The sequence below is a fragment of the Oryza glaberrima genome, chromosome 3, assembly GCF_000147395.1.
Source record: "Oryza glaberrima chromosome 3, OglaRS2, whole genome shotgun sequence".
In the NCBI taxonomy this organism is placed as follows: domain Eukaryota; kingdom Viridiplantae; phylum Streptophyta; class Magnoliopsida; order Poales; family Poaceae; genus Oryza; species Oryza glaberrima.
In genome coordinates this window covers 25715287-25738010 of record NC_068328.1, presented here as the reverse complement: position 1 = coordinate 25738010, position 22724 = coordinate 25715287, and the positions used below count along the sequence as shown (strand labels likewise).

The window sequence follows — 22724 nt, the reverse complement described above, 5'->3', positions numbered from 1 at the left end:
ATGTCATCGACATACAACAACAGATATACCAAATCAGTGCCCTGTCTGTAGATGAGTAGAGAAGTGTCGGACTTAGCCTCAATGAAACCAATCGAGAGTAGGAAGTTGGCGAAGCGACTATACCAAGCATGCGGGCCTGTTTAACTGTTTAAGTCCATAGAGAGACTTGTTCAGGCGACAGACCATGTCCGAGAAACTAGAGTCAAGGAAACCTAGCAGGTGAATGCAATAAACAGTTTCTTGAAGTATGCCATGAAGAAAATCATTTTTGACATCGAGATGGCGAACAAGCTAATCACGAAAAACTGCGATACCAATAATAGTGAGAATAGTTACCAGTTTGACCACTGGACTAAAAGTATCATTATAGTCAATACATGGACGTTGTGTGAAGTCGCGTAGTACCCAACACGCGTTATATCGATCCAGACTACAGTTAGACTTAAGTTTGTTCTCGAAATCCACTAGACTTAAGTCATGCGGTGTTTGATGAGTATTCATTTCTATTTGCCAAGAGGCATAATGTTTACACTTGTGCTACTAACAGGATTTCTCGGCATCTACGCACTATCAATACGACGTCACGACAGCTAGGGCCTCCTCCCCAGTTTTCCAACATGGTTGGCAACCGGGGGCCACTTGCCTTCCCCACTAGGCCTAGGTCGGCCTCCTCCTTTTTCCCTGTCAGGCCATTCATAGTGCACTGATATGGCATTCAGCCCAAGTCAGCCAAATCAAAGATTCCATGCCACATATGCTTCTCCTGTGACCAAATGAAGAACCAGGAGCCAGAATAGGTCACCCGTTCCTCGTCGGAGATTGTCAGGGAGGGGAGAGGAAATCCTCGCTTGGCTGTCGTCCCGAGATAGTTCGTTGCCTCCAACGCGGGAGTCGGGAGAGACGGCGACCGGAGTTGGGAAGGACATACCGGGAGGTCATAGTCAACGCCCAATCTACGTTGCCGAGCTCCACCGCTGCTGCTTAAACCCTCGCCGACCGTCGCCCTCACCGCCGGCAGATCGCCACTGTGCCCCCGCTCCGCGCCGCGCTGTACTGAGGAACTTACTACCGTCCCTCCCCGCGGAGCCGCCGCCAAACTTCAGATCGGGTGAGCTCGGCGGTGGTTTTCAGCCCCGTCAGCCGCGGCTTCCCGCTGGCCGCCGCGTCGTCGCTGCTTGGGCCGCCCATCGCCCTCGCCCTCGCGGAGCCCGTCATCGCTGCTTTGTGTATTCCATGGACCATGCCGCAGTGGAAGGAGAAGAGTGCGTGGGTTGAGGAGAGAGGGAGAGGGGCAAAAGTGTCGGTTGTTGAGGGGAGAGGAGAAAAGCCAAGAAAAAGATCTCCTTTATTGTTGTGGACCCCACTTAAGACTACATAGCACTATGAAACTTGTGGCTAATATTATTCTTGAGTGGTCCTGGGCCTAGGTGGCATCTGAGGTATGGCAATATGTGTTGCCGCACTGCTAATGCCCTCAAGGCGCCTTTGCATCTAGGCTGCCCTCCCCTAGGCCTTCACCCATGTTAGTGCTCGAGTCCTCGATGTGGCGTAGGCAATTAGCATATATATCTGTCTGCATACTAACCCGGAAGATAGCCTTCACCATGTGGCAGCAAACACCAGTCGGATTAGCGGATGAGCAGTACAAGTACAATTTCCGATCGTTTTGTGTGGTATCACGCAAACCAGCGACGCCCGGGCCTGCGGCGGCTAGCAAGAGAAGGAGAGAGAGGGGCACCATTACGATGAGTAGGATGAGGTAGCAATACAATTCCAATTAGAGTGGAGAAAGTTCGCTGGTTACAAGAATTGAATGGAGACTAGTTTGTCACACATACAGTACCCAACAGATAGTTTGTCACATGATTGAATGGAGTAGTAGTTTGCAACACATACAGTACCCAACAGTGTCTGTCACATATACCGTGCCCAACAGAATCGTTTGAATGGTCACACAACTGAGGGGGTGTTTAGATGTAGGAGCGTAAAGTATTGGCGTGTCACATCGAGTATTATATAAGGTGCCGTATTGTATAAGGTGTTCGGGCACTAATAAAAAAACTAATTACAGAATCCGTCAGTAAACCGTGAGACGAATTTATTAAGCCTAATTAATCTGTCATCAGTGAATGTTTATTATAGCACCACATTATCAAATCATGGAGCAATTAGGCTCAAAAAATTTGTTTCGCAAATTAGTCATAATCTGTGTAATTAGTTATTTTTTAACATATATTTAATACTTCATGCAGGTGTGCAAACGTTCGATGTGATAGTGTGTACAATTTTTACTTTGGGGGGGGGGGAGACTAAACAGGGCCTCGAATGGAGTAAGCATATTTACTACTAGTTTGTCATACAGTGCCCAAATAGTCACAACAATTGATTGGAGAAAGCCATTTTTTTCTCCTCCAGTTCCATCGTACTTGTTTTCGACAAGGACCGAGATCAACTTTGACAATAAATAGATTTTAAAATATTTACTTTAAAGAATGGAAATTACATTTATGGATTAATCTTGAAAGACACTTTAATAAAAATCATATATTTGATATTTCTATATGTATTGTAATAGAAAATAGTGGTAAAATTTGTTCTATGGAAACAGTATCCTTGTCCAAAACAACAATTATTATGGAAGCATACAGTGCCTACACGATCATTATACAGATAAAGCCAATCCAATGTTTTTCCTCTAGAAAAAAGGAAGAAGATTCGTTTAGACAAAATAACAACTCTCTAAAGGTGCTGCCTGTTCAGAACAAATGTATGTAGACATGATTCCAGCAACAAGACCGAAGGTCTGATCAACAAAGAATGCTCGGATACGTCCAGTTTAAAACAAACATGTAGATCGATTCACCACTCTCAGCCATTTATCGTCACGACTTCAGTTCATCAAACGCCTTCAGGAGGCTAGTCTTGTAGGTCTCGATCTCAGCATACTCGAGGGAGTTGGGAGTGGAACTGACTATTACGTAGGCGCCCGCCTTGTCCAAAAACCCTGCTGCTTCCTCTGTACATTGCAAGGAACATGTTCGAAGCATCTTGAGTATGTGAAAGCAAAAGCCCAAGGACAAACAACACCAACGCAAGAACTAAGAATTGAAGCATGGGCATATGGGGTATTGGGGTGTGCCAGCTTGAGGTAACACACAGCACTGCAGCAGTTTGTTGACTTAGTAACATAAACCACGCCCTCGCCTAGTCACTCATGAGAGTGCAGGAGCCCGGACCTTAAGACAGTACCAGTAGTAGCATGCTTTCATGTCACGTTATTAGTTAGCAGATCACACCAAACAGAAATTGATAAATTCCAATGTTCTTGGCCGCTTGACATTTATTGTATTTCTCCCTTTTTTTTTAGTGTAAGGGTCTACTCCCTCCATCAAAAAATATAAGGGATTATGTGTTTGTCCTAAGTAAAACTATCCTAATTTTGACCAAATTTATAGAAAAGAACAATTGTATTTACAATATCAAATGAGCATCATTAGATCCATTATGAAATATATTTTAATTTGCTTCTTTGATGTGGTAGATGTACTGCTCTACAGAAATTGGCTAAACTTGGGAAGTTTAACTTAGGACAAACACAAAATCCCTTGTATTTTGGGATAGAGGGAGTACTTCTTTTTTGTGCATAATTTCCAATTAACATCTCAAAACTTAAGCCACTAACTGGCACTTCTAGCAGTGAACATCAGTGCAACATAGAACTATTCTGAATGATAAGACTAAAGAAATTAAAAAGTCAAGTAGGACTCAATTAACTTTGCTCACCAGACTTCGAAAGTGCATGAAGAGCTTTTAGGATTTGTTTACGTGTTTTATCATCTTTAGCACCTTCCAATACATTAAGAAGTTCTTGAGCTCCCCCCATCTCCACTACCTTCATTCTCCTTGCATCTGTGCCAGTAGGAAATGAGTAAAGCATATACTAAATAAAAAAGCAAAGAAGCATTGAAATGTAATGTTCAGTGTTCAATGCAAATGATTTGAAGTTAACTGCCAAGAAGAATGTTCAATACAAGAAGAATATGTATCTTGACATGGCCAGGGAACATGACCAAATCTATAGGCACTGCCCACTGCAGCAAAACTTTGCAAATATGTTCCCTAGTTCTTATCTAGGACTAGTAGGACGAACCCGATAGGTGCAGAGGGTGAGCTGTGGCTAATTATTAAGACTAGACTAGACATTGAACTAGCGAAGCCCTCGGTTCACGGTTTAATTGGTCCAAGTCTGACTGGTTGGACCTTAGGTCTATAATGTTATGAGTCTAGTTCTTGCTCTGTAAAATAATTAGTATGACATTGTGTTCTGGATCCCAACAATGTAGAACAAATCACACGAGAACTAAAAAAATGCTTATATAAAATTGTTACCATCAACTGCAAAACGAGCTAATCGGGAAGCTCCCATTCGCTTGAACAAGGGATCTTTGACACGCAAAAGTGAGATGGACTGCTGAAGCAGGTTATCCCCTGAAAACTTGTCAGACAAAACAACATTCTCAGGTTTGCCTAAATAATGCCCTAGGTTGATAGTTCAAGCCCGGTAGAGATCTGGGCATGCCACCATTTGTTGGCATATCAGGAAAAAGTAATCATACCCATGTAAGGAAAGAATTGGTAACCAACAAGACCAGCAGTTCCTATAAAGAATATCTTCAATATCCATCCAAATTTCTTCTCAGCTTCCTCCTCAAGTGCCCTGTCATCTGTACATCGTTTCAGTTCAAGTCAGACAAGTAGGAATCAGCTTATAATAGCCAAATAGTATATTCACAGAAATAATAACAAAGGAAAAAGGGTTCTCTAGTTCTTGTTCGCCAATTGCTTTCAACAAAACAGTATTACATCATAGTTCCATAGTAATATACGAAAAATGACAGCTAAATGCTCTCTGCACACTCTATAAATGATGGTTAATCCACACTGCCAGCGACAATTCAGATGACAAGGCAGTTGTCCACAACACTCTGAGTGGACACACAGTAAGTAGAGAAGGATCAAGATCAATACTAACAAATAACAATAATCACATGGCATTTGAGATCCAATAAGGGAATTCTACTAATACTCCACCAATGTAGCTTAAAACCTCGGGGGGCAACGGCATAAGCCATTTATAAGAAAATGCAAAAAAATCACAGACACCATTTTTCTTAATAACCTCTCTAGATTAATCATACAACCACAACCACATGAATTCCGTATTTCCATGGATGTTTGCTTGATTTCTTCTCATGACCAGCGAAACAGCCCAGATTTGAGAGGCTGGCGAAACGAAACCGCTGTATATACCTCTCTCGTCGTAGGTGCAGAGCCTCCGAGCCAACCGAAGCCCCGAGCCGCCGCCACTCCAGCCGCCCGCCGCCACCTAAAAGATCCACGCAAACCACGAGAGTCACGGAGGAGGCTTCCAGCTCGACGCGAAAGGAATCCCAAAACCCCCCCAAAACCAGAGAATCTCTCCATCACGGATCGGGAGCCGTACCCCGGAGCCACCCCCGCGGCGAAGTAGGGCTGTCGCTCCTCCGCCGGAGACGGCCTCCGCCGCCACCGGTGCGGGCCGGCGGGCGGCGGGCGGCGGCGGCGGCGACAGGAGGCGGCGGAGCACGAGCTGCGAGAGCCGCCTCTGCAATGTCCGCATGGCGGATTCGGATCGAAGCTGCGGGGAGGTTTGAGCCCAGTTGGCCCAGAGGTTTTAGAGAAGGTGAAAGGAAAGGGATGTTTGGGCCGTAGTGCGCACATGGACTGGGCTTTATTGGACGACTGAAATGGGCCTTTCCAGTTTTAGCACGATTTTTTTTCATTTTTATTTTTTTTTAATATTTACAGAAATATTACACCGACCGCCCAAGTGGAGAGCGGCAAGGTGATGTGGCATACGGCGTCGTGTGTGCATTTTGCGCTGAGGTCCTTTGCTGCTCTCTGCAATTTTCGCCACACGCAAAATTCGCATACCCGCTCAGCAGTCTGCCTGGTCACACACGTCACCCTGCCGCTCTCGGGGAGGGCTGCAGGGTCTATTTCTGTAAATATTAGAAAAATAAAATTTAAAAATGAAAAAAAAATCGTTTTAGCACTTGGAATATTTCACTTCACAAGATTTTTCACAAGATGTCAAATGTCCAATGTAAAACGTAATTCACGTCGGAAACTTCTGGGATATTATTTTTTTGCAATCTAGCAGTTCTATTGGGATTTGGGAGACCAAAAGTTGATTATAAGCTATAATGGTTTATTAGCAAATAAAAAATAATTTATAGGCAAAATTTTTATATATGTACTCTCAATGATTAAAAAACCAATGCTGAAAATAAACTACGTTTAAAATACCCAAAATTAACTGTAAAATTAGCTTTTAAAATTTAAATTTTAGCCGTGGCTGATAACTTAGGGTAAACGATGAGGCCATAGATAAAATTCGTTAAGCTAATCACGACTACACGAGTGGATCTTATATTATAGACGCTCCAGTTGGGATGAATTCTAATTTCGAAGCATATGCAAGCGAAGGTTTTGAAAATTATTTTCATCGCTGATTCACTTTATCCACCAGATTTATCCGAATTATCATTATCTTCAGCTCAACTCCGTCTCGATCACAATCACCCTACTCAAAATCCAAGATAGTGCTCAGTGCTCACCGATCACCCTATCCAAGCTTCAAGCTGCGCAATCGAGTGCGACGGCCAGCGCACGGGAGACGATGCTTCCCCTGCAAGCCTCTGATCTTTTGCCGGATGCTGTCGGTGGGATCAAATGCGCCATGATTCCGTTCCTCTCCGACCTCGGTGATGTGGATGCGGACGGGATCGCCTGGCCGGCCGCTCCTGTCCCCGAGACCTGTGACAGGGCGCGGCCTGGCGGCGCAGCGCGTTGAAGCCGGCGGGGATCGTGCGCGCAAGGTGCTCGACGGATTGCGCGACCAGACATACAGGTGTGTGCTTCGTGATCCTCCCCGAGGGTGCTAACTAATGCTCCCTCCGTCCCTCAATACAAGGTATTTGGGGTTTTTACTTGTAATGTTTGACCACTCATCTTATTTAATTTTTTTTGTAAATATAAAAAACGAAAAGTTATACTTAAAATACTGTAGATAATAAAGTAAGTCACAAATAAAATAAATAATAATTTCAAAAAATTTTGAATAAGACGAATGGTCAAACGTTGCAAGCAAAAACTCAAAATCTCTTATATTATGAGACGAAGGGAGTAGTAAACTCGCAGTTGCGGTGTAGCTCATGGATGCGAAATCGGCATGGCACGTCCCTTTCGTGATCATGCGAAATCATTTCGTTGTCGAAAATTGCCGTCACAGGGAGCGTCGCACTCGCGGAGTTCTTTCTTCTTCTTTTTTTTTTTTTCGTTTCTGCGAGGGCGGCAGCGGCACATCCGCACATGCCGTGTGCTGTTCTGCTGGCATTGCCGTCGTGCTGCGCCACAGTCCGTGTGCCGTCACTGTGATGCCTCACAACCATGGCGTCTGCAAAGACTGCGAGTGCGAGCTATGTCTGAAACAGGCAAACAGTACACCTGTGTGTGAGGTTTATGCAGTAATGGTGTCGACATCTATGTCTGAAACAGGCAAACAGTACACCTGAATTTGGTGTTTATGCACTGCAGTCTAAGGGTGGATTGGATGCATGCTTTATCATGGTAGAGTGTTGACAAAAGTAGAATAATCTGCAATATAAATCCATTGCTGAACTTTGAGCCTATGACTATGAAATGAACGTCGTTGACAGGTACTAATTTGTAAAATCTTCTCAACATAAGCTTTTTTTTTTTGGGTAACAACTTTTTAAACTATGCCATTTACAAAGGAGAAAGTAGCTTTTTAAACTATGCCATTTACAAAGGAGAAAATTGATTCTTTGTGTGCCAAGAAGAGTTCACAGAAAGGCACTCCTAATTTTATGGACTTATCCAATTTTCACAGATCTGGGCACCCTATGAATTCAACTGGTATACTGTGATCATGCTGCTGTAATTCCACTTAAGGAGCCTTTTATTTTAGCCTGTAATTTTCATCTGTTGTATTATCGCCGTGCTATTAATATCAAAATTGAAACTTGAAATACTTGTATGCACTTCTTTTGTGAAAGATAAACACATGCATCGATCATCTTCCAACTGTTTTTTCTCAAAGAGTGCTGAACTGATAGACTGTTTAGTATGTGAATCAATATCTATTGCTTCATCAGACAATCTTTGCTCTGTTCCTAACTAGACCATGCTTAACAATCTAAAAGAAAAAATACCACAACATTACAACTTTGATGTACAATATCTAGGAGTATAGTATGATGGAACAACTGCAACCACCAGCTGGTAATACCGCTACAGTGATTCCTTGATGGTATTACATCTACATCACAAGTCAAGTCAGATACAGCAAGCAATATGACCTTAGGTGTGAACAATGTAGCTTGCACATGCTAACCTCTTGCCTGCCTTTGTTAGGTCGCAACTAGAAGGTAGTGACCAACTATTTTGCAAATGTATATCTTATCAACCCATGATTGATTTCTGACCAAAAAGAAGGGTAACTCCATACAATCACTACTGGCATCTATTCTCATGGAATCTTATGTACATTCCAGTTCTTCTCATGACAGGAACATACACCAACTTACTGAAGGAAGGGGAGATCTAATCCTGAGAAGAGGACTAGACAGTCTACAAGCCATATAAGATGAATGAACTCTTCAATACAGTGATACTGATGATTCATCTACGACCTGCACGGTGCTGTACTTCTTGGAGGTGTCCGGCTTCGACATGTCGCCGGACCGCCTCCGGAGCATCTGGCGCATGCCGTCGGCGACCCGGACGGCGGGGTTGGACCTGAACATCCTGCAGAACGCCATGTGAGCCCTGACAGCCTCCTCCACTCCTGGGTGAGCCTTCTTCCTGCCCGCCTCGTCCCTCACAGCCTCACAGCACAGCCCACACAGCCACTGGCCATAGAAGCTTGCTCTCACACTGGCAATGTAGTCCTGGGTGCAGTCCTCCCTCAGGCCACAGCACTCACACTTGACTGACTCAATCTCCATTGCTGCCATTGTTTGTGTTTTGTGTTGGCCTTGGTTTCTTGGAGGCTATTTGTAGGGAGGTTATTATGGTTGTGAGAGCAGTGGTGGGGAGGGGTGGAGGGGTATTTATGATGGGCAAGGTATTGGTGCATGTTCTGAGGTGAGAGATTTGAGACAGTTAGTTGGGTGTGAGCCTCATTTGCTGGCCTTTTCCTGGCATTAAAAACTTTGGCACCAGTTGGTGGCTGGAGAGGATGGAGGGCTGGTGCTGTGGGAATTTTGGGGGCCTCTCCCCACTACCCGCACAAATGCAAAGTTTGTCACTTCGCTGATTTTTTGAGAAAAAAAAAGCATGCTTTTCCGTGCTAGCCAATTAATCAACCTTGCCACCTAGTACCTATATTCTGGTTAAATTGAGTTAGGCTCTTTGTCAAGTTTCAGTTTACTCGAGTTCCCTGCAGTGATTGGTTTCTACAATGTACTTATGAGCACCACAATTCCTTTTGAGATAACATGGACCATCCAGCTGCCAAACTGAGGGCATCTCACCCTGCTACCAAATTAGGTTCTCGTTAGGTTTTATTCTCTAACAAGTCACTCCATAAAAGTTTGATTCATGGTTAGCTCCCGAGATTCAGAGGTGCCACCTTGCATAACTCTTGAGTTTGCATGCCACCAAAGAGAATGCAGGATATATCTTCCTTTCAGGGCCTTTCTTTTTGACAAGGTTCATGACTAACTTTAGTCGGTTGGTTCCTCTTTTTCCAAGGATGGCAGATAGCTTCTAGGATTTGGACTGGCCCATGGAATCTTTGCTAGGTGCTGAACGGCTGCTTCCATTTTTTTCCCTTAAGAAATTGAATTGAAATTATATAGTGGAAGCATGGACTAGATGATAGGGAATATTAATCATCATTACGCTTTAACCATTGGTATTGGTATTGCTGAAGTTTGCAATCCAAGCAACTGATATTCAAAATGACCCTTTTGAGAACTAAGAAAAATCAAGTGATGGCTCCAGTGAAGATTTCCATTTTAAAGGTGAGAGACTGGTTCCTTCAGTCCTTCAATTTCAGCTGGCCGGTTCAAAATTGGATCTTATCTGTTTTCTTAAATATCAACCAACATTTTTTATTTGTTTCCTAATTCTGATCGTCCTTTATTACTTATTATATGTCACAACTAGGCTGGTTACAAAAGTTCTTGGATCGATGGGCCAAGAAATGGGATCAAGGAACTTTGGGACGCTACTTATTTTAGTTTTAACAAGGGAGGGTGAGTTTGTTCCCGTGTTCCCGGGATGAGGAACGCAGCATAGTTCCACGCTCCCAGTGACTTAGCTGGTGCCAGTCAATTTCTTGTCTTGGCAGCAGGGCGACCTTGTGCTAGATTTTGCTCTCTATGCATATTTAGTTATAATGGCATGGTTCCAATTTACCCTTAATTATTTATACAGAGATTCACCAGCTGCATATGCGCCTTGCACACTTAAAAAAAAGGCTGAAACTCTATGATATTTATAATTTGTGCTCCTTTTGTTGAAGGCCAGTTATCCTGTTTTGCATTCTGCATTTGCAAGAGGAGCATTGCTCTCCAATATTACCTTGTTTATACGGGAATAATATTATCTTTTGTTCCAATTCTGCTTTGTTGGTGAAGGCTGCCGTGGATTCGTTTTACATTTAGAGTGTCAATCTCTGGTGTTCAAGTTGACACTTGTTAACTTCACTTTTGTCTTTTCAACCATTTCCAACAGAAAGAGTCATTGGTATTTCTAGCTGGAAGAGTTTCCGAGCGCTATCACAACATATATCCTTGTCTTGTCGACTAAACGGAACCTCATATCTGATCTTCAGAGGTACTGACAAGTGTTACAGTTGCTGCAAGTGTTATCTCAGTATTCATCATTTATCACTGTTTCTAAATATTAACAGTATTTTGCTTGGTCCATATGTTAGGAGGTCCTACCAAACATCTGTCGCACCCTTCCACTTAAAACATCATTGATATGCACATGGAGTTTCTTCTCCTTTTTTTTTTTTCCAATTTAATTGACACCTAGTAATTATCTAGTGCTGTATTGTGTATTGGCCACAGGCAGGGTCATCCATACTATGTAATGATTTCTCTACCTGAAATTATGCTCATCCACAAGGCAGATAGTGCAGTATAAATGCAAACGTTGCTCCACGTCAACTTATTATGGGTGTCATAGCATTACAATTCCCTTTCAACCCATATGCTATTCAGGCTCATACACGTGATGCTACTCGATTGCGAATCATCTTCTATGAAAAATGTCATTGTTTTTTTTTTCCTGATATGACAGAGTGAAATTGTGTGGAGAAGGTTAAATATAACATAAGCAATTAATGCTGCCGATTCCTCTGCAGTTTTCAATAAGATCAGCTAAGGAATAATTAGAGACAATAAGGTCTGATCTATCCATGTATTCTGGTATTTTAGTTTAACTTGTGGTACCTTTTGTAAGTTAGATCCCAAATGTAGGTACGAAACATATTTATACAGGTAACACAACTGAGAGGCACAAAAGAACACTTTCTTTCTATTATGTCTTCCCTTACTACAAATACAATATATGTTTGTCCTGGATAGGTACCAAATGTTGTTTGAAGAAATTGTTTGATTCATGTGACTAAACCTAGCGTCAAGGTGAAACGTCTGACACATTTGTTGAAAGTGCAGTTCTTGAAAGCGCTGGTAGGTGGTGTCCATGCTGAAGTTAGAATGCAGTTTTCGGAAGCCTTGGTAGGTGTTATCCATGCTGAAGTCTTAGTCCATGTAGTTGAGCATAAATGTTATAGGAAGTTTCAAACTATCATATTATATGCTGCTGCTCTCTGATAGCTTGAGCATTTGATAAGTACATAAGCCAGAGCTTTTCTATTTTCAAATGTGTGTCTTTCTTTTACAAATTCCTAGTGTAAAACAAATGCAAACTGAACAAACGAGTTAGGCTAAAAAAATATTTTATTTGTGATTTGCAAACAAGTTAGGCTAAAACATATTTTATTTGTGATTTGCAAACAAGTTAGGCTAAAACATATTTTATTTGTGATTTGACCACCTAGGATAATTAAGTCAAAAAGGCTATGAAGTGGCTAAGTCTGAAAACCTTGAACCCAAATGGTCCCGTTCGAAAGCTTTTGGTCCCCTAATTGACAAAGAGCAAATCAGGGAGGGAATCTGATTGGTTGATCTTCACTAACTCATCACTGAATCTGCATTTTGGGGGGTATCCTTATCAGTATGAACAAATGAGCAATCATTATTACCTCCCATGTGTAAAAAAGATGGCTCCTACGCCATCCCAGTCAATATTGGTCACTTCAAAATGTCATTTTCCATTCAATTTGCATCGTTCTGCTTGGATGGGATTGAACCACAGACACAGTGACATTGAAGGTCTTTGAATGAAGCAGGCCATGGATTTTGGTGGCTAACATTTCACCGCCATCCAATGCCACATGGCTTTACTTACCTGCTCCTCTACGCATTCTATGTTTTATCCAATCCTAATGGCCATTACCTCATGTTCATCCCAGGACTGTGCATTCTCTCCACAAGAAAAAAAAAGACACACAAAAGGATGAGAAATGCCTTCCAGGCAACCAATGTGCCAGCTGCAGAAACAAGACCAGACACGTAGCCATGGCTGCATCCTGATGCCATGTACTCCTCTGTGATCGCTACTGCCGATGTTTTGTATTGTATACACCACTGCATGTGTAATGGGATCGGTCTCTCACCTCTTGCCATATCTCCATTTCAGGAACACATGAGGACACTGGCACGATTTGACACTGCCTGATTGCTGGCTGTTTGTGTCATGCATTGCCTCCATGTGAGCCGACGAGGTGACCCCCCCTTGGCGGCTGAATCAAGAGGCTGAAATGAAATGATAAAACCTGCAGGATGTTCAGTACCAATCAGGTTTTTCTCTGAAACCGTGGGCTGGGTGGTATAGTATGCTGTCTGTCTGGAAAGATATGGAGATAATTTGTCATGATATTTGTGAACATCTTATCTCTGAAACCATGGATCTTTTTCCATTGATCAGTTGCTGCTGCTATTATAGAGACTGACACACATGTCACAAGATCGTCATGCTCTTCAGGGAAAAAAAAAAAGAAGTGATGAAGCTGCTGCTCAGTACACTTTTATGTGAGCTATCTAATGAATAATGTGGTCACAGATTCACAAGAAACCGGTGATCCCTTGTCTTCTCAAGCGCAACGGAAATTGAGCTTCTGTTGGAAACTACGGTAATTTTTTTCCCTGCCTTAATTATTTCACAGCTCAAAAATCTCAAACAAATCAGGGAATAACCCAGTAACCCACACCGCATCTCAATGATCATCCATGCATGTTGCACCTAGCTACTAGGTTTATTCTGCGATACCATGGGGCTTAGGGTTAGCCCCCATGATCCAGCTTGACTTTGGTCTTGTGATCGTTGGAAAGATCATGTCGCACTGCAAATTCTCCTCCTCCTCCTGAATCAGAGATAAGTTTCTTTTATCTGCTTCGTTATCAGCTCCCCGTCTCTCCAGCCGATTCGGCTTGGAATTATCCAATGCTTCCATGCGAAGGCCAATGATTTGGCACATGGGAGCTGGTGGCCGATGTCTTCGTCCTAACCAAACCAGATGCTGCTGCTGCTGCAGCTACCTGGTCTGACACTAGATAACTGATTAACTGCAGATATTGTTGGTTTGTTGTTGTGTGCAGTGCTAAGCATTTTTTTATTTGTCTTGGCTACATGCAGCTCCCACATGCTCCTGCTTTGCCCTACTCTGACTGACATTTTGATTGCCCAACGGCGGCCGGATCATCGCACAGCCACAGATGCAGACTGCTCATGCAAGATGCAAGTGACTCGAGGTCTTTTGGTAAAGGTACGAGTATAAAAAAATGTACTTCATGACATTCAGCTGTTGCGTTTTTTTACCTTTATTTTTTTCTTTTTGCCCAAATTTTGGTTGATACCTAACCTTGCCATAACTAAGTTTAGGCTAGTTGAGGCATGGTGGCACAAGTGTGGCTTAGAAATAGTTGGCCACAAGTGTGCATGCTTAGGTCCAAATTTGAGAGTATGACATGTATGTCCCAAACTAAGAAAGTATGGCACGACACAAATGCGGTAGCGAAACAAACACATACCTAAGAAATTGTGGCATAATTGAAGTGTGGCATGGCAAAGTGTGGCAACCAACCAAACATATCCCACCTGGTCTCTGGCGATTCGCTTAGAGCTAGTTAATGGAAATGAGTTTTCGGTGTAAAAAGAAAATCCAAATGACTAAATGGGCCTAAACCTCGAGACAGCAGCAGCGCAAGTTGTTTTTCTACTGGTAGTACATGTTAAGGTCGAATTTGGAATTTCATTTAGAACACAACTATAAACAAAATTCTCATCTTTGGGTGTGTTGAATCTATCATGGATTCAGGATTGTTGGTGGGCCAGGAGGCCCATGGACCAACAGATAATCGAAATGGGATATCTAGTGGGCTGCAGATATGCTGCTAAGAGAGATTTTGGTAAGGTGGGTTGGGCCTAAATAAAATAATCATGGTATTGTCCACTAAACATCGAGTGCCTGTTTGGATCAAAAGGAATTTTGAAGGAATTGTGGAGGTTTGGTTTCCTTGGAAAATTTTCCTATAAACTTCTTTGGAGCAAAAGAAAGAGCATCTCATATTCCTAAGGAAATATGAGAAATCATGTACTTTCTAAAGAAACAAAAAAATGAGGTCCAACTTAAAGGACATTTTCCTTCACTTTGGTTGTCCTCTATCCCCTAATATTCATGTGATCTAAACAGCTCAAGTTTCATGTGTACTACTATTTTCCTAGTCATGTGTTTTTCATTCCTTTGTCACTCCAAGTCCCCAACAGAAGGACCGGTTTAATCTGGCTGGTAATTTCCATAGTATTCGCTACTTCTTTGAATTGAAGCCAATTCTTACTAATCAATATACTATGCAACTCTACTCTACAGGAGTACTCTCTCCATTCTAAAATATAAGGCGCAACCATTAACGCAACAACCAAGGAAAAATTATTACCATCTTATCGTTTGGATCACCTCAATAAATACAATGCATGCACTCAATAAATAGAGATCTTGAGAGAGGAGGATTAGAAAAGCGAATTGAGGAGACGGGAAGATGTTACTTCCTCCGTTCCACAATGTAAGACTTTCTAGCATTATCCAAATTAATAGATATTAATGAATCTAGACACGTATAGAAAACATATACGTTGATCAATAGATGAATCTAGATAAGTCCAAAAAGTCTTACAATATGAAACGGAGGGAGTAGTTAATTGCATGCATGTATACACGCCTTGTATTATAAAACATGGAAAAAATAGTTGTGCCCCATGTTTTAGAATGGAGGGAGTACCCAAAAATTAAAAATTAATAAATCAATAGGGCTTCATATATACCCAACTGACCCAAAATCTCTCTCTTTTTTTTTCCTTTATCACTCCCAACAATAGTCTCTACAAATAGGAATGTTGACAAGTTCCCTCGTAAGAATTGAACTGTTCCAAATGAAATAACGGTTAATTTTCCCCAAGTTTTAACTTGGAGTCACTCCTCGATCAAAGCCGAAGACACATTAATTGGTGGACCTAAGATCTATAGCTTGTTTAGTTTATTTCCAAAACCAAAATTTGACGAACTAATTTACCATCACAACCTTACTATGTCCAATTTAGTAAAATCTATAATCTTCCACTCATAAAACTACATCAAAGTTTAGTAAAATCTCAAACAAAACAATACATCCATTTTCTTTAACCTTGTTAAATTCCGATTACACCGGTAGAGTTTATTTTGTCGACAAACCAAACAGGCCCAAGCGACCCTAGGCATCACATTACAGTAGATATACTTCGCTGCTGTGTGTTGTGGTCGAACTCCAGAAAATTTCTAGATTCGACACTGGCCCTACACAAAACAACTCCTTGATCTTGCTCCTCTTCCTCTGATCCATTTATCTTTCATTCTCTCTCCTGGCTGCCTCTGCCTTTTACAGTTGATGGACGAAAAACAAAAACAACTCACATGCGGCTGGCATTGGCAAGACTCGTCCCATTTCGAGATCATATGTGTGTTGCATTTGCACGTAGTACCTCGGGGCATCTTAACAAATATCACACCGCCGTCCTCCCGTCCTCTGCCTGCCAATGCAAAGGGAGACAAAGGGAGATGGGCACGAACTCTGCTACTAGTATCTAAACAAAAGTTGAAAAGCTCAGAGTTTCTGCATCAAGTGGTTCATTTTAAAACAAGTGGCAACAGACGTTGTACTGGGAGGGAGACCATGATGAGTTCATTGCCACCTTTCTGTGCACAGCAATGCAAAACATTTTTCCTCTTGATCACAAAGCTCATGAGGAGAGAGATAGAGAGATGCAAGTGCCATGTGCTCTGGATCCTGGAAAGGGAGCCAAAAGCAAAATGGGCGTGATATGCAAATCCCAATAAATGTAGTGGTTGAAGTGAGGTCATGTAAAGTGACCAATCCTTGTCCTCTTGCTCTCTCCTGCTTCATGAGAACCTGTCACCTCCATGATGTCATTCGTCTGTCTGTTTGCTAGTACTACTAGTAATAATATACTTCCTCCGTCTTATAAAAATTTGAATAAAACGAATGGTCAAACGTTGCAATAAAAAACTTAAAATCTCTTATATCGTGGGACGGAGGGAGCACTAATATTACAGTGGTCGTTGAATTTTTTTAAAGAAAAACATCAGTAATTGCTTCAGTTATACCCTAATTACATGTATGACTAGCTTACTACTCCCTCCCAAAATAAGTTCAGCCATGAATATCCGTGCCCAACGTTTGACCGTCCGTCTTATTTAAAAATATTTAGTCACACATAAACTACTATTCATGTTTTATCATCTAATAGCAATAATAAAAATACTAATTATAAAAAAATTTTAAATAAGACGAACGGTCAAACGTTGAACGTGAATAGTATAAAACTGCACTTATTTTAGGATGGAGGGAGTACTACAGTTGTATAGTATTTGTACTCCTCTGCATCTTTTGCCAAACAAATTCCAATGGGAGAGGAGAGAGCAAAATAAGATTAGGGTTAAATGATTTTTTCTCTCCAGCTTAATTATAGCAAAAGTACTTTATATTTTCTTCCCCTAAAATAAACATATCTATAATTCAAAATTTATACCACAATATACTTTCTTCGTTCTAGAATAATTAAACCTAATATGAGATATATATAACATATCCTAATACTTGATAGGATCATAGCATTGTGTAGTACAAATCTAGACATATTATTACATCCCGCACTAGATTTATTTATTTTAAAACAGAGGAAGTAAGTATATATGGGGTATTAATTTTGATGCATGGAAGTAAATACATTCTCAACCAATTGGGTGCTTGCGAGGGGAATCTAAGCGATTCAAAATTTAAATTTTGACCACACAAATGGTTGAAAGAAAATATTTTTCTTTAATATTAGTAATACTTGTTAAACAACCTAGAATGCTTAAATTTTAGGACACTAGCACATATTCTAACATCTGTAACAGGCCATCTTTGGCAGGTCCACTAAAACTGTTGCATTTTCTGCCATTTGTATGGGTGCCATAGGCAACCATTACACACGGCCAAAGCACTCTTAAGCCATTACTGAAGATCCCTCATCTATAACGGCTCCTAACCAAAAGCCCTTACAGATATAAATCCTCTTATCTCTAATGGCTCTCAACTAGGAGCTGTTACAGATGACCACCTTATCTGTAACGACTCTTGATTATGAGCCGTTACAGATATATTAGTCTCATGTCCCAGTTAAAATAAACAAAAACAAAAAAAAAATATCTCTCTCCTCGACCTCCACGCCACCTTATCTCCAATTCTCCATGCCTGTCTCCCGCAATCGCTCCATCTCCTCCACTCCCACTAGTGGCCCTCACCACTCCTCGGCCTCTCCTCCTTCCTCACCGGTGGCCCTCGTTAGCGTCACCACCGCTCCTCCTCCCTCACCAGTGTCCCTCCTCCGTGACGTCGCCCCTCTACTCAACACGATGGAAACGATTCGGCAACAACAGTGGCACCCAGCAGGCCTAGGGAGGGTGAATCCGATACTGGCCAGCTGCGGGAGCTACTGATCCAACGTTGGCCGGCCTTGGGAGCGTAGATCTGGAGTTGGCCCCGATGGCGAAGTGAGCTCCCGAAGGCGGATCTGGCCTCAGCGGCTATGGGGAGTGGAGGATCCGGCCTCGCTCCCTCTCCCGCGCCACTTCTGTCCCATGCTACCGAGGCCTCTTCCACGTTACTATCCTCTTCCTCATTGTTGATCTCCTTTCACTACTAGGAAAAGCATTATCGCAAGCGGACGAAAAGGGTCTTTGCAGGCGGGGAGGCCGTCCGCCTGTAAGCCAACGACTGTGAAGATCGCCGATCTTCGCAGGCGGCGCGGCCATCCACCTGCGAAGATAATTTTCGCAGGCGGACGTTGGCTAGTCCGGTCCGCCTACGAAAATAGGAATCGGCCGCCTGCAAAAAAAAAAAAAAACTTCCGCCTGCGAAGATAGGTAGGAAATATTGGAATTTAATAATAATTTGCCCGTAAATTAGTTTTAAATTATTTAATAGAAATTCTTGCCGGTAGATTATTATGTACATATATTAGAAGATTATCAAGCATTTGGTACTGATAAATGTACATATATTACATAACTCAAAAGTGTTGCCAAAATATATATATTACAATATTTTTTTACATTATCACTTCAAATACACCATCTAGTTAATACATTATGGCATAGCACTGTTCCACTCCCGAAGATCCTTGAATTCGTCACTTGTGGCTAGGGCACCCTCTGGGTCGAAGAAATCTCCTTTCACATGGCAGCACTCATGGTGGATGAAGTGGCACAGATCACGCTGAACATTTGTGATGCCTGTATCGTCAAAGCTTGTTCGACGTTCTAATCTTGGCAACTACATGCATTGAAGATAAACAATATATTAGTATCATAAATATGTGAAGCTGTCTAGCACATAGTATAGAGACTTACATCCTCCGCGTTAGTCCTGTACCTCCCATTAACTCTAAGGAATTCGCAAGCGTAATACCCGCAAAGGACCGTTCCTCGCGGTTGCTTGTGACACTTCAGGACATATCATAAAAAAATAATTAAAATTTGCAATTAGTGAAACAATTGGTATACATTAAGTGAGTGGAGTATTACCGGCCAATAGGTACGTACTAGCAGCTTCTCCCTTGTTCGGGTCTGTTCTCCACCCTTGAACTTGTAGTACTGGTACGCACTGTATGGATGTCGTACCGTTTCACATTAAGGAGGATATTTATTTATAATACATTTATATAAAAATGCAAGAGTCATAATCACTTACTACTGTAAGATTGTTAGAAATTCTTTGTATGACTGGTGTCTGTAATCGAGAGGGTCCAAGACTACCACGGTTCCGTCTTTAGGGTGGATGAGTAAACAGATATAATGATCGCTACATATTAACAACAACATAGTTAGTTAGTACCAGCTAAAATAAGACATATGTGTAGAAGATAAATGTACGGGACGTACTTAAAATTATAAGCGGCCATGACGACTCTCTTATTTTGAAAGTGCAAGAAGGCTCGTCCAATATACTGTGCGACAGTAATCAATTTCTCCTTGCGCAAGCCCTTCTTATATTCAGCTATCTCTTTTGGATTCTTGCCCTTCAGTTGGTCAGACCGTGGTGCTAGCCTCACGGTATGTTGTGTTTGGCAGATCCGAGTTGGATCCAAGAAGCCAATAGGTACTTTTTTCTTCTTAGCATCCACATATTGCATCCTACAGAAGAAGTTTGTTAGTAACAATCACATGGATTTGTATTGTACATATTTTTCATATAATTAATTAAAACTTGTACTCACATGCACCAAACACCGACGTAGTTGACGTCCATCTTATCCCGACGATATATGACGTGGAGATCTGAGAAATCTAGCCATACGTAACCTTCTTCGCCGAAACAATCTGCCGGTGATCGAGCTGTTATATTGCCCAAGCCTTTCTTGCTGGCCTCCATGTAGAAGGTATGTAACCTTTTCATCTCTCATGGTCCTTCTTTCAGTGCCCATTCCGGCAAGAGTGCTTTCCCATGTTCGTACTTTTCCGGGCAATCATCGGTTGCGAAGTATGTTGGCTCGGCTAGTTCAACGGCCTTCTTGGGGTCGTCATCTCTGAGCTTGGCACGTTCCTTACCCCCTCTGAAGACGGTTACCATGAACTTCTCCTTGTTCTCATCTTTGGACTTGGAGTCGTGGCTCCTAAGCACTCTAGTCACCTCAGAACTGGTAGTGGCCTTCTCAGGGACCGTGGTCTCTTGCACCTCGGGGTCTTTCGCAGGAGAAGGGTCTTCAAATATTTCTGGCCCTGTACCGTCCCATTCCAATCCTGGTACTTCTTCTATTTCTGACCCGACTGATGCCACAAATTGCACCTCTGGTTCTGCCACTGTAATCTCCATGGGCACATCCGACACTGGAATCTCCATGGCTGCCTCCGACACTGCAATCTCCGGTGGCACTTTTAGCACTGGATTTTCCTTTTGCATCTCGGGTTCCTCCGCCTGATCAGTCACCTTCCTCTTAGGAGGTCTCGGAGGTTTTCCCAACCCCGGTTTAGGCACCACAGGTTTTTGCGTGGCGTCGATGCCCAATCCAAAGGATATGTCATTCTTGTGCCAAAGAATTACAAGATCGACCGCATCCCCAAGTACGGATACACCATCTGCAGTCGGGAAGTCAATGTTGTAGGACTCAAACCCTTCGTGGACCACTTGCGGCTGCACCTTGGCATACGCATTGGGTATGAACTCTTCATTGTATGTTCTCCCAGGGATAGCAATGGCTGTAGCGGCCTCAAGAGTTTTCCCGGAGCATCCAATGGAAACGTGCAATCTGCAGGGTGTATTCTCCTTGAGGTCATCGAAGGGGTAATCTGGCTCAGGTTCTTTGGTTTCGGGGCGAGGCAAAATCATGTGCTTGACGTAGAAATCCATCATTTGCCTTTCAAACTCTGCAGCCCCTTCGTCTCTAAGTTTATCCTTGTACGCTTCACGCTTCTTGTGGGGGTCATTTTTGAACCCTTCCTTCCAACTCATCTTGCTCGACACACCTCGAACCCTTCCCCCATGCTCAGGAGTACCCAGCGCCGTACTTAGCACATCTTTCTCCGTCTTAGGCTTGAAAATCCTTTCTTTTGTGAACTGGATAAATTCTCTATTTTATCGGCAACGCTCTGCAGCTCCGGATCTTCAAACGATACTTTTCCTTCATCCGTGATCTTCGGAGTTCTAGCTCTTACCCAGTTCCTTGATCTCTGTGTCCACTCCTCCATTGGTACCAGTTGCCCCTTCTTCCTCATTTCCTCCTCTTTTGTCCACTGCTCCACCTTTGGTGCATATCCCGCGGAGCCTAAGCGATGAGGAAATTTGTTCTTCTTGGCCAACTCTGCATACTTTTGGCTCCTTTGAATTTCTTCCGGGGAGTTCTTCAACGTCAGAAAGTCGTCCCACTGATTCGGGGTTATGTTGGCATACGTCGAAAACGGTGTGCGTCCCGTCTTCACAAATTTCTTGTTCAAGGTGGTTTTCCAACCACGCCAAGACTTGGCCATTGTTTGCAGTGCACAATTCCTCACTGCTGCCTCTGATCCATCCGGGAACTGGAAGATTTTCTTCAACTCTTTCCATAGGACTTCCTTATCCCCATTTGATACATGATCCAAGTCCTTGACCGTGATGGGGATCTTTTCCCTTACTATTATGCCACACTGTGAACTGAATTTCGCACATGCCGTCTTAGAGGCGAGCGGCTCTCCTTTAGGCGAAACATAGGTAACGACATGGAACCCTTCGTCCTTTCTATTCACGCTTCTCTTGCCCTTCCTTTTCTTCGCCTTTGCTGACCGTTCGCTTTTCTTTGAGCCGGTTGTGTTAGCTGGTACGTTGTCGTCTTTCGACGAATCTTTTTTCTTCGGCTGCCCTTTTGATCGCCGTGGCGCCGTTTCCTACGAGAAGGTATACATGGAAGTTTCGAATTAGCTCGGGCTAATAGTTATCACGGTGAACAGTTTACATATTAAGTTTACTTACCCCTTTTTTAGGGGGGATGTAATCCTTGTCGCCTTCTTCACCGTCGTCCTTTTTCCTTCTCTTTGGGCTTGGGCTTGGACAAGGATCGCTAGGCGACGAGTACTCATCGTCTTCGTCAGCTACGTCGCTATCAGAACTATCTTCCGGTGGGACCATTGGTTCTGGAGCAACCACAACAGCAAGGGACTGCTCTTGCTCCCCTAAACCCTTCTCTTCAGTCCCTTTAGTACTATCGGCCATCGTTTCAAACCTCTAATATAAAAAAAGAGTTATCGTCCACATTTTGAATTACTCAAATTAGTACAAACAACTTTGTACAAAAATAAACTGTATATTAACAATATGTCGTATGAACAAATTTAAATTCTCTGAGATTCCCAAATTTAACTATTATGCTAAATTAATTAGTACAAACAAATTTAAATTGCGAAATATTATTTATTAGTACTTACTATTATGCTAAATTAATTAGTACAAACAAAT

The 22724-nt window shown here is 42.5% G+C and overlaps 2 protein-coding genes across 2 annotated transcripts; both read right to left on the bottom strand.

Moving 5' to 3' along the window:
• Nucleotides 1-2613: 2613 nt before the first annotated feature.
• On the bottom strand, nucleotides 2614-5681 carry LOC127767070 (uncharacterized). Its single transcript, XM_052292286.1, has 6 exons — nucleotides 5504-5681; nucleotides 5311-5386; nucleotides 4617-4724; nucleotides 4390-4488; nucleotides 3784-3909; nucleotides 2614-3016 (listed from the first exon to the last, which is right to left on the bottom strand). Exons 1-6 carry the CDS (start codon nucleotides 5657-5659, stop codon nucleotides 2883-2885), a joined length of 699 nt encoding a protein of 232 aa, XP_052148246.1. The 5' UTR covers nucleotides 5660-5681; the 3' UTR covers nucleotides 2614-2882.
• Nucleotides 5682-7892: 2211 nt separating this feature from the next.
• Nucleotides 7893-10763, bottom strand: LOC127767073 (uncharacterized). The gene has a single exon (XM_052292289.1). The coding sequence runs from the start codon at nucleotides 9078-9080 to the stop codon at nucleotides 8724-8726; it is 357 nt and encodes a 118-aa protein (XP_052148249.1). The 5' UTR covers nucleotides 9081-10763; the 3' UTR covers nucleotides 7893-8723.
• Nucleotides 10764-22724: the final 11961 nt, after the last annotated feature.

Bases quoted from the DNA above. Each gene is read 5' to 3' on its own strand.
- LOC127767070 (XM_052292286.1), bottom strand. From the start codon at position 5,659: ATGCGGACATTGCAGAGGCGGCTCTCGCAGCTCGTGCTCCGCCGCCTC. The intron at 4,489-4,616 runs GTATGATTACTT...ACAAGTTTTCAG, and splicing joins CCAATTCTTTCCTTACATGG to GGGATAACCTGCTTCAGCAG. The intron at 3,017-3,783 runs GTGAGCAAAGTT...TGCAATGTACAG, and splicing joins TCATGCACTTTCGAAGTCTG to AGGAAGCAGCAGGGTTTTTG.
- LOC127767073 (XM_052292289.1), bottom strand. From the start codon at position 9,080: ATGGCAGCAATGGAGATTGAGTCAGTCAAGTGTGAGTGCTGTGGCCTG.